The sequence below is a fragment of the Oncorhynchus nerka genome, linkage group LG17, assembly GCF_034236695.1.
Source record: "Oncorhynchus nerka isolate Pitt River linkage group LG17, Oner_Uvic_2.0, whole genome shotgun sequence".
Taxonomy (NCBI): domain Eukaryota; kingdom Metazoa; phylum Chordata; class Actinopteri; order Salmoniformes; family Salmonidae; genus Oncorhynchus; species Oncorhynchus nerka.
This window is the reverse complement of record NC_088412.1, coordinates 1194196-1209286: the sequence shown is the minus strand read 5'-3', so window position 1 is coordinate 1209286 and position 15091 is coordinate 1194196. Positions and strand designations below refer to the sequence as shown.

General features: G+C 41.3%; 1 protein-coding gene and 1 long non-coding RNA gene across 3 annotated transcripts in view; one reads left to right on the top strand and one right to left on the bottom strand.

Annotated features, from left to right (window-relative positions):
- Nucleotides 1-3259: 3259 nt before the first annotated feature.
- LOC115125780 (uncharacterized) lies at nucleotides 3260-5030 on the bottom strand. The gene is made up of 3 exons (XR_003863021.2): nucleotides 4317-5030; nucleotides 3822-3951; nucleotides 3260-3580 (listed from the first exon to the last, which is right to left on the bottom strand). It is a non-coding gene; the product is annotated as an uncharacterized LOC115125780 (long non-coding RNA).
- A 2709-nt stretch (nucleotides 5031-7739) lies between these two features.
- Nucleotides 7740-15091, top strand: part of usp3 (ubiquitin specific peptidase 3) — a 98691-nt gene continuing 91339 nt past the window's right edge. Inside the window, exons 1-3 of one of the 2 annotated variants that reach the window (XM_065002830.1) lie at nucleotides 7740-8104; nucleotides 13442-13502; nucleotides 13700-13748. In XM_065002830.1, the coding sequence (XP_064858902.1) occupies nucleotides 8014-8104; nucleotides 13442-13502; nucleotides 13700-13748 (201 nt within the window). In that variant the 5' untranslated portion in view covers nucleotides 7740-8013. Of the gene's footprint in view, nucleotides 8105-13441; nucleotides 13503-13699; nucleotides 13849-15091 lie in introns of those variants that run through there. The other variant, XM_065002829.1, reaches the window with a different exon arrangement.

Below are 15091 nucleotides of genomic sequence, written 5' to 3'. Positions count from 1 at the left end.
GAAAGTTTCGGATATTTTTTTATAACCCATCTGTACTTCTCCACAACTTTGTCCCTGACCTGTTTGGAGAGCTCCTTGGTCTTCATGGTGCCGCTTCCTTAGTGGTGTTGCAGACTCGGTGGCCTTTTCAAAACAGGTGTATATCTACTGAGATCATCTGACAGATCATGTGACACTTAGATTGCACACAAGCAGACTTTATTTAACTAATTATGTGACTTCTGAAGGTAATTGGTTGCACCAGATCTTATTTAGGGGCTTCATAGCAAAGGGGGTGAATACATATGTAAAGGGAGTGAATACATATGTAAAGGGAGTGAATACATATGTAAAGGGGGTGAATACATATGTAAAGGGAGTGAATACATATGTAAAGGGGGTGAATACATATGTAAAGGGGTGAATACATATGTAAAGGGAGTGAATACATATGTAAAGGGAGTGAATACATATGTAAAGGGGGTGAATACATATGTAAAGGGGTGAATACATATGTAAAGGGGTGAATACATATATGAATAAATGGGGGTGAATACATATGTAAAGGGGGTGAATACATATGTAAAGGGGTGAATACATATGTAAAGGGGTGAATACATATGTAAAGGGGTGAATACATATGTAAAGGGGTGAATACATATGTAAAGGGGTGAATACATATGTAAAGGGGTGAATACATATGTAAAGGGGTGAATACATATGTAGGGGTGAATACATATGTAAAGGGGGTGAATACATATGTAAAGGGGTGAATACATATGTAAAGGGAGTGAATACATATGTAAAGGGGTGAATACATATGTAAAGGGGTGGGGGTGAATACATATGTAAAGGGGGTGAATACATATGTAAAGGGGGTGAATACATATGTAAAGGAATACATATGGGTGAATACATATGTAAAGGGGGTGAATACATATGTAAAGGGGTGAATACATATGTAAAGGGGGTGAATACATATGTAAAGGGGGTGAATACATATGTAAAGGGGGTGAATACATATGTAAAGGGGTGAATACATATGTAAAGGGGTGAATACATATGTAAAGGGGGTGAATACATATGTAAAGGGGTGAATACATATGTAAAGGGGTGAATACATATGTAAAGGGGTGAATACATATGTAAAGGGGGGGGGAATACATATGTAAAGGGGTGAATACATATGTAAGGGGGTGAATACATATGTAAAGGGGTGAATACATATGTAAGGGGGTGAATACATATGTAAAGGGGTGAATACATATGTAAAGGGGTGAATACATATGTAAAGGGGTGAATACATATGTAAAGGGGTGAATACATATGTAAAGGGGTGAATACATATGTAAAGGGGTGAATACATATATGTAAAGGGGTGAATACATATGTAAAGGGGTGAATACATATGTAAAGGGGTGAATACATATGTAAAGGGGGTGAATACATATGTAAAGGGGGGTAAAGGGGTGAATACATATGTAAAGGGGGTGAATACATATGTAAAGGGGGTGAATACATATGTAAAGGGGTGAATACATATGTAAAGGGGGTGAATACATATGTAAAGGGGTGAATACATATGTAAAGGGGTGAATACATATGAATACATATGTAAAGGGGTGAATACATATGTAAAGGGGTGAATACATATGTAAAGGGGGTGAATACATATGTAAAGGGGTGAATACATATGTAAAGGGGGTGAATACATATGTAAAGGGTGAATACATATGTAAGGGGGTGAATACATATGTAAAGGGGGTGAATACATATGTAAAGGGGTGAATACATATGTAAAGGGGGTGAATACATATATGTATATGTAAAGGGGGTGAATACATATGTAAAGGGGTGAATACATATGTAAAGGGGTGAATACATATGTAAAGGGGGTGAATACATATGTAAAGTGAATACATATGTAAAGGGGTGAATACATATGTAAAGGGGTGAATACATATGTAAAGGGGTGAATACATAGGGGGTGAATACATAAGGGGTGAATACATATGTAAAGGGGGAATACATATGTAAAGGGGGTGAATACATATGTAAAGGAGGTGAATACATATGTAAAGGGGTGAATACATATGTAAAGGGAGTGGGGTGAATACATATGTAAAGGGTGAATACATATGTAAAGGGAGTGAATACATATGTAAAGGGGTGAATACATATGTAAAGGGGGTGAATACATATGTAAAGGGGTGAATACATATGTAAAGGGGTGAATACATATGTAAAGGGGTGAATACATATGTAAAGGGGTGGGGTGAATACATATGTAAAGGAGGTGAATACATATGTAAAGGAGGAATACATATGTGTGAATACATGAATACATATGTAAAGGGGTGAATAATAGGGAGTGAATACATAGGGGGTGAATACATATGTAAAGGGGGTGAATACATATGTAAAGGGGTGGTGAATACATATGTAAAGGGGTGAATACATATGTAAAGGGGTGAATACATATATGTGTAAAATGTAAAGGAGGTGAATACATATGGCGTGAATACATATGTAAAGGGGGGTGAATACATATGTAAAGGGATGAATACATATGTTTGGGGGTGAATACATATGTAAAGGGGGTGAATACATATGTAAAGGGGGTGAATACATATGAATACATAAAGGTGGGGGAATACATATGTGTGAATACATATGTAAAGGGGTGAAGGTAAAGGGGGTGAATACATATGTAAAGGGAGTGAATACATATGTAAAGGAGGTGAATACATATGTAAAAGGTGAATACATATGTGAATACATATGTAAAAGAATACATATGTAAAGGGAGTGAATACATATGTAAAGGAGGTGAATACATATGTGGATAAAGTAAAGGGGTGAATACATATGTGATACATATGTAAAGGGGGTGAATACATATGTAAAGGTGAATACATATGTAAAGGGGGGTGAATACATATGTAAAGGAGGTGAATACATATGTAAAGGGGTGAATATATGTAAAGGGGTGAATACATATGTAAAGGGGTGAATACATATGTAAGGGGTGAATACATATGTAAAGGAGTGAATACATATGTAAAGGAGTGAATACATATGTAAAGGGTGAATACATATGTAAATGTAAAGGGGTGAATACATATGTAAAGGGAGTGAATACATATGTAAAGGGGTGAATACATATGTGAATACATATGTAAAGGGGTGAATACATATGTAAATACATATGTAAAGGGGGTGAATACATATGTAAAGGGGTGAATACATATGTAAAGGGGGTGAATACATATACACGCACCACTTTTCCTTTTTGTATTTTTAGGAAAAACAAGTCATTTTTTTCATTGAAATTCACCAATATGGACTATTTTGTGTTACATGAAATCCAAATAACAATCCATTTAGATGACAGGTTGTAATGCAACAAAATAGGAAAAATGCCAAGTGGGATGAATACTTTTGCAAGGCACTGTACATTTATGTATTTATAGATGTGTGCATCTTTGAATTCGCTGTTGAATGGCCTGCTCCTTATCCATTTTCGGGAACACCAGCCCACCTCCCAAAGTGATGGGCACTCTCTCTCTTTGGGCAGTCAGGAGAGTCTGCTGGGATGGTCCTAGAGACAGATATAAGTTACACAAATCATAGTTTTATTTAACCTTTATTTATTAACCAGGTAGGTTAGTTGAGAACAAGTTGTCATTTACAACTGCGACCTGGTCAAGATAAAGCAAAGCAGTGTGACACAAACAACAACACAGAGTTACACATGGAGTAAAACAAACATAGTCAATAATACAGTAGAAAAAAATATATATATAAAAAATATAAAAATACTATAAAATATATGACATTACCTCTGGCTTCCCGACGGCCACCAGGTCACAGGTCATACTCATGCCAGATATCAGCAGGTGAGTCCCTCAAGGTCACCCTCACACTTGGATGCCTGTCAGTGGCCAGGGTTTGAATACTGCATCCGTGGGCCTGTTAGTAATAGTGATTTTATTATTATTATTATTATTATTATCCTAAAGGTCCCTACATCCTCTTCAAGGGTAAAACTAACTCTCACGACGGTCTTTGAGATAATGTCTCAAACATTAAGTGATTTTTTTCTCCAGAATCTAGAGATATTCCATATTTTAGAGCCCACAATAAGGAGCATAATGAAACGAAGACATTTTCTGTATCATGTACACTTCACAGATCATAGGGTCTTACAAGAGGCATGTATAGGTCTAAAAATGCAACTAATTTGTGAAACTTTTCATACAAACGTAAAAACATACCAAATACACACTTACAACCCTTAGGCTAGGTAACAAAATATAGGTTAGGCTATAGCTTACCTCAATGTGTTGCAGACATCTCTCTAATCCCTCTGTCTCCAAACAGTAACTATTCCTCACATCGCCTGCACAGTCTCCTGGGGGAGGATCAGGTGGGAAGCAGAGTCCATGATGGTGTGAGAGGCAAAGGAAGAACAGTCTCCTGGGGAAGCAGAGTCCATGATGGTGTAAGAGCCAAAGGAAGAACAGTCTCCTGGGGGAAGCAGAGTCCATGATGGTGTAAGAGCCAAAGGAAGAACAGTCTCCTGGGGAAGCAGAGTTCAGGATGGTGTGAGAGCCAAAGGAAGAACAGTCTCCTGGGGAAGCAGAGTCCATGATGGTGTAAGAGCCAAAGGAAGAACAGTCTCCTGGGGGAAGCAGAGTCCATGATGGTGTGAGAGCCAAAGGAAGAACAGTCTCCTGGGGAAGCAGAGTTCAGGATGGTGTGAGAGCCAAAGGAAGAACAGTCTCCTGGGGGAAGCAGAGTCCATGATGGTGTAAGAGCCAAAGGAAGAACAGTCTCCTGGGGGAAGCAGAGTCCAGGATGGTATAAGAGCCAACGGATACGATTAGTGGACTGTCACCAACTGTATCCAGAATGGCCTCCGTGTGCTGGGTCAACATGTAGTTAACCTCTGGCACATGGTGCTGTTGGCTTGTGAACCGTCACAGAGACATGGACACCAGACTGAGGAGGTGACATGTTTCCACAAATATGGAGTGGGAGCCGCCAGTAAAGAACAGCTGCTGGGGCAGAGTCCAGATTGTAAGAGCCAAAGGAACAACTTTCCCACTCTGGAAGGGGATCTCAGGATGGTCCTGTGGCCAACGGACACGGTCTGGACTGTGATGGCCCACAGAATGGCCTCCGTGTGCTGGTCAACATGTAGTTTCTGGCACATGGGCTGAACTGATGACACCTGCTCGACATCCTGGCTCACCAGACAGGAGGTGACATGTTTCTATCAGACTATGTATTGTGGATCTTTGCATCTTCAAAAGTCTTGGCTTCTGAGCTCTCAGGTTCACCAACAGATTCTGTCTTCACTTTCCATCTGCTCTGGTCTGTGGGTAGTTCTTCCTCCTGATGGCCCTCCATCGGTCTCCATCGGTGATGGATCTCCCCACTGTGGTGTAGTTCTGGTCTTCACTGGTCTCCATCGGCTCCATCTGCCGTGTATTTCAGGGATGAACTGATGACACCTGCTCCATCTGTGGTGTAGTTCTGGTCTTCAGACTCCATAAGCCTCTCCATCTGTGGTGTAGTTCTGGTCTTCTGATCTCCATCTGCTCCATCTGTGGTGTAGTTGTGGATCTTTGCATCTTCAAAAGTCTTGGCTTCTGAGCTCTCAGGTTCATACAGAGAGTTCTGGTCTTCACTGATCTCCATCAGCTCCATCTGTGGTGTAGTTCTGGTCTTCACTGATCTCCATCGGCTCCATCTGTGGTGTAGTTCTGGTCTTCACTGATCTCCATCGGCTCCATCTGTGGTGTAGTTCTGGTCTTCACTGATCTCCATCGGCTCCATCTGTGGTGTAGTTCTGGTCTTCACTGATCTCCATCGGCTCCATCTGTGGTGTAGTTCTGGTCTTCACTGATCTCCACTGATCTCGGCTCCATCTGTGGTGTAGTTCTGGTCTTCACTGATCTCCATCGGCTCCATCTGTGGTGTAGTTCTGGTCTTCACTGATCTCCATCGGCTCCATCTGTGGTGTAGTTCTGGTCTTCACTGATCTCTCTCTCTCCATCGGCTCCATCTGTGGTGTAGTTCTGGTCTTCACTGATCTTCATCTGCTCCATCTGTGGTGTAGTTCTGGTCTTCACTGATCTCCATCGGCTCCATCTGTGGTGTAGTTCTGGTCTTCACTGATCTCCATCGGCTCCATCTGTGGTGTAGTTCTGGTCTTCACTGATCTCCATCGGCTCCATCTGTGGTGTAGTTCTGGTCTTCACTGATCTCCATCGGCTCCATCTGTGGTGTAGTTCTGGTCTTCACTGATCTCCATCGGCTCCATCTGTGGTGTAGTTCTGGTCTTCACTGATCTCCATCGGCTCCATCTGTGGTGTAGTTCTGGTCTTCACTGATCTCCATCGGCTCCATCTGTGGTGTAGTTCTGGTCTTCACTGATCTCTCTCTCTCCATCGGCTCCATCTGTGGTGTAGTTCTGGTCTTCACTGATCTTCATCTGCTCCATCTGTGGTGTAGTTCTGGTCTTCACTGATCTCCATCGGCTCCATCTGTGGTGTAGTTCTGGTCTTCACTGATCTCCATCGGCTCCATCTGTGGTGTAGTTCTGGTCTTCACTGATCTCCATCGGCTCCATCTGTGGTGTAGTTCTGGTCTTCACTGATCTCCATCGGCTCCATCTGTGGTGTAGTTCTGGTCTTCACTGATCTCACTCTCCATCAGCTTCATCTGTGGTGTAGTTCTGGTCTTCACTGATCTCACTCTCCATCAGCTTCATCTGTGGTGTAGTTCTGGTCTTCACTGGTCTCACTCTCCATCGGCTCCATCTGTGGTGTAATTCTGGTCTTCACTGATCTCCACCATCTCCATCTGTGGTGTAGTTCTGGTCTTCACTGAGGTGAGCGCTATCTAGCTGGGCATTGAGCTGTACCGCAGCACAGGAACACTCTGGCACCAAGGGGTCAGTTTGTCATGCTATACTAACCGTTCTTTCCTGTTGGTAGAAAACAATTAAGTAATCTATTAGGCTATAGTATATTGGCCATATACCACACCTCCTCAGGCCTTATTGCTAAAGTATATTTCTTTCTTTATCAAATTGATCAAAAACAAATATAATATTTCTTTCAAACCACTTAGGGAAGAACAAAGAACTGTTTTTAACCTCAATATCTTTGTTGTTCCACAGAAGTGCCTTGTGTGGGGAGAAGTTGTGGCCATAACATACTTTCCAGGTAAAAGGGCTTGTTCATGAAATTTGGACAGTTTGATGGGTAATTTTGCTAGAGAATAGTTGCACTTCCACACAAATGTAAAACCACCCAGTTTTAGAATGAAGTACCATAAAGATTCAGAGTTAAACATATTTTATCCAGTTTACTTTAAAGGTATTGTTGATATCAATGAAATCTAGTACTTCAAGCCCACCATCAGCTCTTTGGTTTGATATTACAGGCTTCTCAAGTTTGTGTTGTTTATTTTCCCATATAAAGTCTAGAAACGTTTTGTTGATATCCTTGCTGGTTTGATCAGCTACAAATAAGAATTGAGCAGGGTAAAACAAAACGTGACATTATAAACCCTTCCAATAATAGGGAGGTCACGCTGGAGCCAATTAAAACACGGATTTAGTTTTTAACCTCTGAGAGAAAGCGGGATGTTGACGGATAACACGGTTAACCAATCACTAACAACTCGAGTTGTTTTCGCTCATACGTCACTTCCTCTAAATTCTCTTAAATGTTTTTTGGAGCGTTTGACTCGTTTACACTTTCTTTTTTTTTTTTGTGTGTGGACGTGATAGGTTTTGTTTTGATCGTGGCTCACCGTTCGAAATGGTGTCAAATGAAGATAAATGAATACATCTATTTATAATATGGTCTGTTGCTACGTTAGCTCGCTAATTAAGCAACAATTTAATCACGACACAACAGCTAATTAGCTATCTTTTGCCAAAGCTGCTACGTAAGCTAGCGCAACAACACTGCTGAAACTCGGGAGACGTTAGCTTAGCTACCCTAATCTAGTTTGATGGAGTGCCCTCATTTGAACTCCAATGTTTGCATTACCATAGATTCCTCAAGCTTCCCCCATGGTTCCCCATCCTCCTGGTGTTGCAGCGGTGAGTTAGTATACATTTCATTCTGGTAGCTAACGTTAACAACCACATTTAGTTAGCTAACTAGCCCACCTGATAGCTACTTGTCTTGACTAGGACTTGTTTTTCTACAGTTTCCCCTGGCTGTCTCTTGATTTGTGAAGTTATTTGTCCCGCACACATTTTTTACACATTTTGCACCAAACGCTAAGCGATGCGCCTTCATTGATTTAATAATATTCAGATATTTCTATAATGAAACCAACTTGATGGTGACTCATCTATTTTCATGGCTTGTGAATGTGCTGCCCCATTCATTGACGCCTATTCACGATAGTATCTCCTGACCGGGGGAGTTGCGTTAAGACCCCCGACACTAGTCTACACATTAACACTCATCGCTTAACGGTAGTATCTCATAGAGAATCATAGAGAATAATGAGGCAGATATTTCATCGGATGTATAAATGTGAAGCATCCGCTTTACACAAATATGGCATTGGGAGAAGATGGAACTAAATGCAGTTTGGCTGACATTTTGCACATTTTATCATCGCTGAAACGTTTGATCTCAATACAGTTTTAATTTCCCAAAACTAAAATATATTATGAACAGAGTGGATTAAGTTTAGTAGACTTTACCCTTTGCAAAAGTTTAAAATTGCGTTGTTTAGGAGTGGAAAGGCGAATTTAGTTATTGCACACTTCGGCACTTCAGAGAAGGCGTTCCCTAACGGAAATATGCAGATATATTCTAGAACTCACCAATAGGATCTCGCTATCTCATGCTTAACTCTGCCCACTTCCTTTCTTGTTTTTCCCCTCTGACTCATTTGCTCCCATTGGAAACGACAGGCTGTGCTCTCTCTTGGTTTAGTTACACACATCTTTGATAGTATCTTCTGACCGGGTCGAGTTGTCTTTAAGAGCCCCTGGACGCTTGGTTAAACATGAACAGGCATAGCGTTTCCAAAAACGTATTTAAAAATAAAAAAACTACTCTCATTGTTAGGGGTTGGTGTTCCCACACGGACATATCGCCATGTTTTTATTTATTTATTGCAACAATAACAATATTACACATCAATACAGGGACATTCTTGTGAATACAATGACACAAATGAAATAATAATAGAACACCAGGACATCATTAATATGTGACAAGGCAATGAGACATTAACAGACATTGAGACATGACTTCTAATCATTTTCCCAACCCTTTAAAGTTTCACAAGTTTGAGGGATTTATAAAATTCTTATCAGTTCAAATGAAGAAGAAAGAAAACCCTACAAAATAAGGACATTTTCCACCCCCATTTAAATTTGTGAATAATAATGTTAAAAAAATTAGTTATGATGGGAATTACAAGGATAAGCGTAATGCCATTTAACATCATCAAAGGTAAACATAGTGGAGTTTTTATACACAACCGTTCATGAATTTCAATCCATAGTTTACTAGAACGGTGGCATGAAAGAAAACAAATGCTCTATAGATTCTGAATCAGAGGAACAGAAGAAACAAGGCATTTGGTCAAAATGGAATCTTTTGTGCAAGAAATCATTTCCAGGATAGATGTAAGAAAATATTGTAAAATTAGTTCAACTTTTGGAATAACTGGGACAAGTCAGGCAAAAGGTAGTCCCATTTGACCATAACATGGGTTGGTCCCTTCCATAGCATTATATAATTATAATCACCAAAAAATGACTTAACTGCCAATCGTATCCACTTATTGTTGCATTATTTTTAATCCAAACAGTTTAGTCATTAATTTGTAAACTTGGAAAAGAGAGAAGAACCTCATAACGAAGAGTTCTTAGAAAAGAGAGAAGAACCTCATAACGAAGAGTTCTTAGAAAAGAGAGAAGAACCTCATAACAAAGAGTTCTTAGAAAAGAGAGAAGAACCTCATAACAAAGAGTTCTTAGAAAAGAGAGAAGAACCTCATAACAAAGAGTTCTTAGAAAAGAGAGAAGAACCTCATAACAAAGAGTTCTTAGAAAAGAGAGAAGAACCTCATAACGAAGAGTTCTTAGAAGAGAGTTCTTAGAAAAGAGAGAAGAACCTTAGAAAAAGAGAGAAGAACCTCATAAGTTCGAAGAACCTCATAACAAAGAGTTCTTAGAAAAGAGAGAAGAACCTCATAACAAAGAGTTCTTAGAAAAGAGAAGAACCTCATAACAAAGAGTTCTTAGAAAAAGAGAAGAACCTCATAACAAAGAGTTCTTAGAAAAGAGAGAAGAACCTCATAACAAAGAGTTCTTAGAAAAGAGAGAAGAACCTCATAACAAAGAGTTCTTAGAAAAGAGAGAAGAACCTCATAACGAAGAGTTCTTAGAAAAGAGAGAAGAACCTCATAACGAAGAGTTCTTAATAGTAATAGTATTCTCCAAGTAAAGGAAGTGGAATTGCTTTGCAAACCTTTCATATATTCTCTCTGAGTAATATTAACCTGAAATGTACCGATGAACTCGTCAAATGGTAAGAACTCCCCAGTGTTGTCTACCAAATCACATACAAAATGAATACTCTTGCCAAACCAAAGGCCTTTGAAAATGGATTTCCTATTCATTTTAAAACTATATTATTCCAAATCAATGTTTTGTGTGGGGGGGGGAATTGTCCTTGATTATAATTTTCCAGAAAAATAACATTTGCTGGTTTAACTTAAACAATTTGACATTTAATTTGCTAGGGTCAAAATCCCATTTCATTAGGAATTTAAGTCCCAAGTTTATTAAACAGTTAGGGACATAGGTAGGATCAGACACCACACAGAGGTAGGATTAGACACCACACAGAGGTAGGATTAGACACCACACAGAGGTAGGATTAGACACCACACAGAGGTAGGATTAGACACCACACAGAGGTAGGATTAGACACCACACAGAGGTAGGATTAGACACCACACAGAGGTAGGATCAGACACCACACAGAGGTAGGATCAGACACCACACAGAGGTAGGATTAGACACCACACAGAGGTAGGATTAGACACCACACAGAGGTAGGATTAGACAGAGGTAGGATTAGACACCACACAGAGGTAGGATTAGACACCACACAGAGGTAGGATTAGACACCACACAGAGGTAGGATCAGACACCACACAGAGGTAGGATCAGACACCACACAGAGGTAGGATCAGACACCACACAGAGGTAGGATCAGACACCACACAGAGGTAGGATTAGACACCACACAGAGGTAGGATTAGACACCACACAGAGGTAGGATTAGACACCACACAGAGGTAGGATTAGACACCACACAGAGGTAGGATTAGACACCACACAGAGGTAGGATTAGACACCACACAGAGGTAGGATTAGACACCACACAGAGGTAGGATTAGACACCACACAGAGGTAGGATTAGACACCACACAGAGGTAGGATTAGACACCACACAGAGGTAGGATTAGACACCACACAGAGGTAGGATCAGACACCACACAGAGGTAGGATCAGACACCACACAGAGGTAGGATCAGACACCACACAGAGGTAGGATTAGACACCACACAGAGGTAGGATCAGACACCACACAGAGGTAGGATCAGACACCACACAGAGGTAGGATCAGACACCACACAGAGGTAGGATCAGACAGAGGTAGGATCAGACAGAGGTAGGATCAGACAGAGGTAGGATCAGACAGAGGTAGGATCAGACAGAGGTAGGATCAGACAGAGGTAGGATCAGACAGACATTTCAACCATGTAATTCTAAAAGCTCCCACTAACGACTCTAAATCTATAGCCTGTTAACCTCCATGATCATAGTCTTTCACTAATTGTGATTTCCGAATATAATGCGTTTAATTCCTCCAAACAAATCTAAATATAACAGAATTGACTTTTTATTTTCTTTAGGTTATTAGAATAAAAAGTGCCTGACTTGGGTAAATGATTCTAGATAAACCATCTGTCTTGGACAAAAGCAAAGCATATAAAGACAACAATTATTTTTTTGATTTTAACTGAGTTCGTCGTGAAACTCAAATTATGGCTTGAATTCACTTTAAAGTTCAGGAGCTCAGTTTAATGCGACCACTCACTCCGCCATCTTGTCCCCAACCACATATCTCCACGTCACATCGCTTATTTACTGAGAAAGTCGGGACAAGTGGCCACCTGCTCTAATTAGCGATCTATCATGCCCCGAAATCATGCTGTGAGCCTAACTGGTGGGGAGGAAGCGTATTTCATGAACTGGAGGCGCACACATCTTGTAAAATAATCAGGATATCATTCTGCCAGGTAGGCATAGGCTACTATCAGGATATCATTCTGCCAGGTAGGCATAGGCTACTATCAGGATATCATTCTGCCAGGTAGCCATAGGCTACTATCAGGATATCATTCTGCCAGGTAGGCATAGGCTACTATCAGGATATCATTCTGCCAGGTAGGCATAGGCTACTATCAGGATATCATTCTGCCAGGTAGGCATAGGCTACTATCAGGATATCATTCTGCCAGGTAGGCATAGGCTACTATCAGGATATCATTCTGCCAGGTAGGCATAGGCTACTATCAGGATATCATTCTGCCAGGTAGGCATAGGCTACTATCAGGATATCATTCTGCCAGGTAGGCATAGGCTACTATCAGGATATCATTCTGCCAGGTAGGCATAGGCTACTATCAGGATATCATTCTGCCAGGTAGGCATAGGCTACTATCAGGATATCATAGGCTACTATCAGGATATCATAGGCTACTATCAGGATATCATTCTGCCAGGTAGGCATAGGCTACTATCAGGATATCATTCTGCCAGGTAGGCATAGGCTACTATCAGGATATCATTCTGCCAGGTAGGCATAGGCTACTATCAGGATATCATTCTGCCAGGTAGGCATAGGCTACTATCAGGATATCATTCTGCCAGGTAGGCATAGGCTACTATCAGGATATCATTCTGCCAGGTAGGCATAGGCTACTATCAGGATATCATTCTGCCAGGTAGCCATAGGCTACTATCAGGATATCATTCTGCCAGGTAGGCATAGGCTACTATCAGGATATCATAGGCTACTATCAGGATATCATTCTGCCAGGTAGGCATAGGCTAAAATATATTCTGCCAGGTAGGCAACAAGTTGAAATTTCATAGATAGTTCATACAAGGATATCATCAATCAAGGCAAATGCATAAAATATGAAATATATATCTCACCAGTACTTTAATACGCATCGTGAGGAAAAATAAGTGGGGTTAACACTGGTTCATACGGAGCCAAATGTGGGCCAATGTAACCTCTGAAAACCCTACATACGGCGAAGAAGGGTTTGAGAGCTATGAATGTCCTTAAGTTACATAGCGTTTAATGTCTCTTCTTCTCTCTAGTTTGCAGGTCAAACAAAAGTCCCTGGGTATGTCTCACCTGTCTCAATGTGCATTGTGGGAGGTTAGTATTGATATCATGCAATCATTGTAGCTACTTGCAGTCGAGAGTTGGTCATCTATTTCAACAGGACCCATTCCAACTTTTAGATGCGTATGAAGGTCCATGTGACTATTGCGAAAGTGATATTGCCTTAACCGATGTAAAACTGTAGTTGAGTGCGTTGTGTTGTGTTTAATGCAGTCAACCGTTCTCTCCAGGTATGTGAATGCTCATGCTAAGCAGCACTATGAGGACAGCCAGAGTCAGGTGACGGGAGGTGCTGGTCAGAAGAGATGTGAGGAGCAGGAGAAGAAGATTCTGCTCAGCACCTGGTCTGCATGGACTGCAGCAGCTACAGTCTCTTCTGGTGAGTGGGCCACTTAGCTTGATAGCTGTGTTTGCTAGACTAGTAGAGGCCATTGTGCAGTGACTTTACCTGAGAAGAACTGTAGGCACAGGATTCAGAAACATCTTGGCCCTTGTGATATCATTACGCCAGGTAGTGACTCTACTGTATCACAGCCAGTCCTGTCTCTCTGTTGTCACAGGTGTGGCGTTGATCTCGCCAGGTCTCTGTCTCTGTCTCATCTCTGTGTCTCTCTATCTCTCTCTCTGTGTCTCTCTCTCTCAGGTGTCTCTGTCTCTCTAGGCTCTCTCTGTGTCTCTCTCTCTCCAGCTCTGGCTCTCTCTCTCTCTCTGTGTCTCTCAGGATCTCTCTCTCTCTGTGTCTCTCTCTCTCTGTGTCTCTCTCTCTCTCTCTGTGGCATCTCTCTCTCTCTTTCTGTGTCTCTAGGCTACTATCTCATTCTGTGCATCTCTATCAGGATATCTCTGCCTGTGTCTCTCTCTCAGGATATCTCTGTGTGTCTCTCTATCTCTATCATCTCTGTCTCTGTCTAGGCTCTATCAGGATATCATCTCTCTCTGTAGGCATAGGCTACTCTCTGTGTCTCATTCTCCTCTCTGTGTCTCTCTCAGGATATCATTCTCTGTGTCTCTGTGTCTCTCTCTCTCTGTCTGCCAGGTCTCTCTCTGTGATATCTCTCTCATAGGCTACTATGATGTCATTCTGCTCAGGTAGTCTCTCTCTCTGTGTATCATTCTGCTCAGGTGTCTAGGCTCTCTCATTCTGTGTACTATCAGGATATCATTCTGCTCTGGTAGTCTAGGCTCTCTCTGATATCATTCTCTCCAGGTAGGCTCTCTACTCTCTGTGATATCTCTCTCTGTCTCAGGTAGTCTAGGCTCTCTCTGGATATCATTCTGCCAGGTAGTCTCTCTCTCAGGATATCTCTCTCTCTGGTCTCTCTCTCTGTCTCTCTGTCTCTCATTCTCCTGTAGGCATCTCTCTCTCTGTCTCATCTCTGTCTCAGTCTCTCTCTCTCTGTCTCTCTCTGTCTCTCTAGGCTGTCTCTGTCTCTCTCTGTCTCTGGCATAGGCTACTATCAGGATATCTCAGGTAGGCTCTCTGATGTGTCTGCCTCTCTCTATCTGGATATCATTCTCAGGTCTCTCTCTCTGTGTCTCTAGGCTAGGCTCTCTGTGTATCATTCTGCCAGGTGTCTAGGCTCTCTCTGGATATCATTCTGCCAGGTGGCATCTCTCTCTGT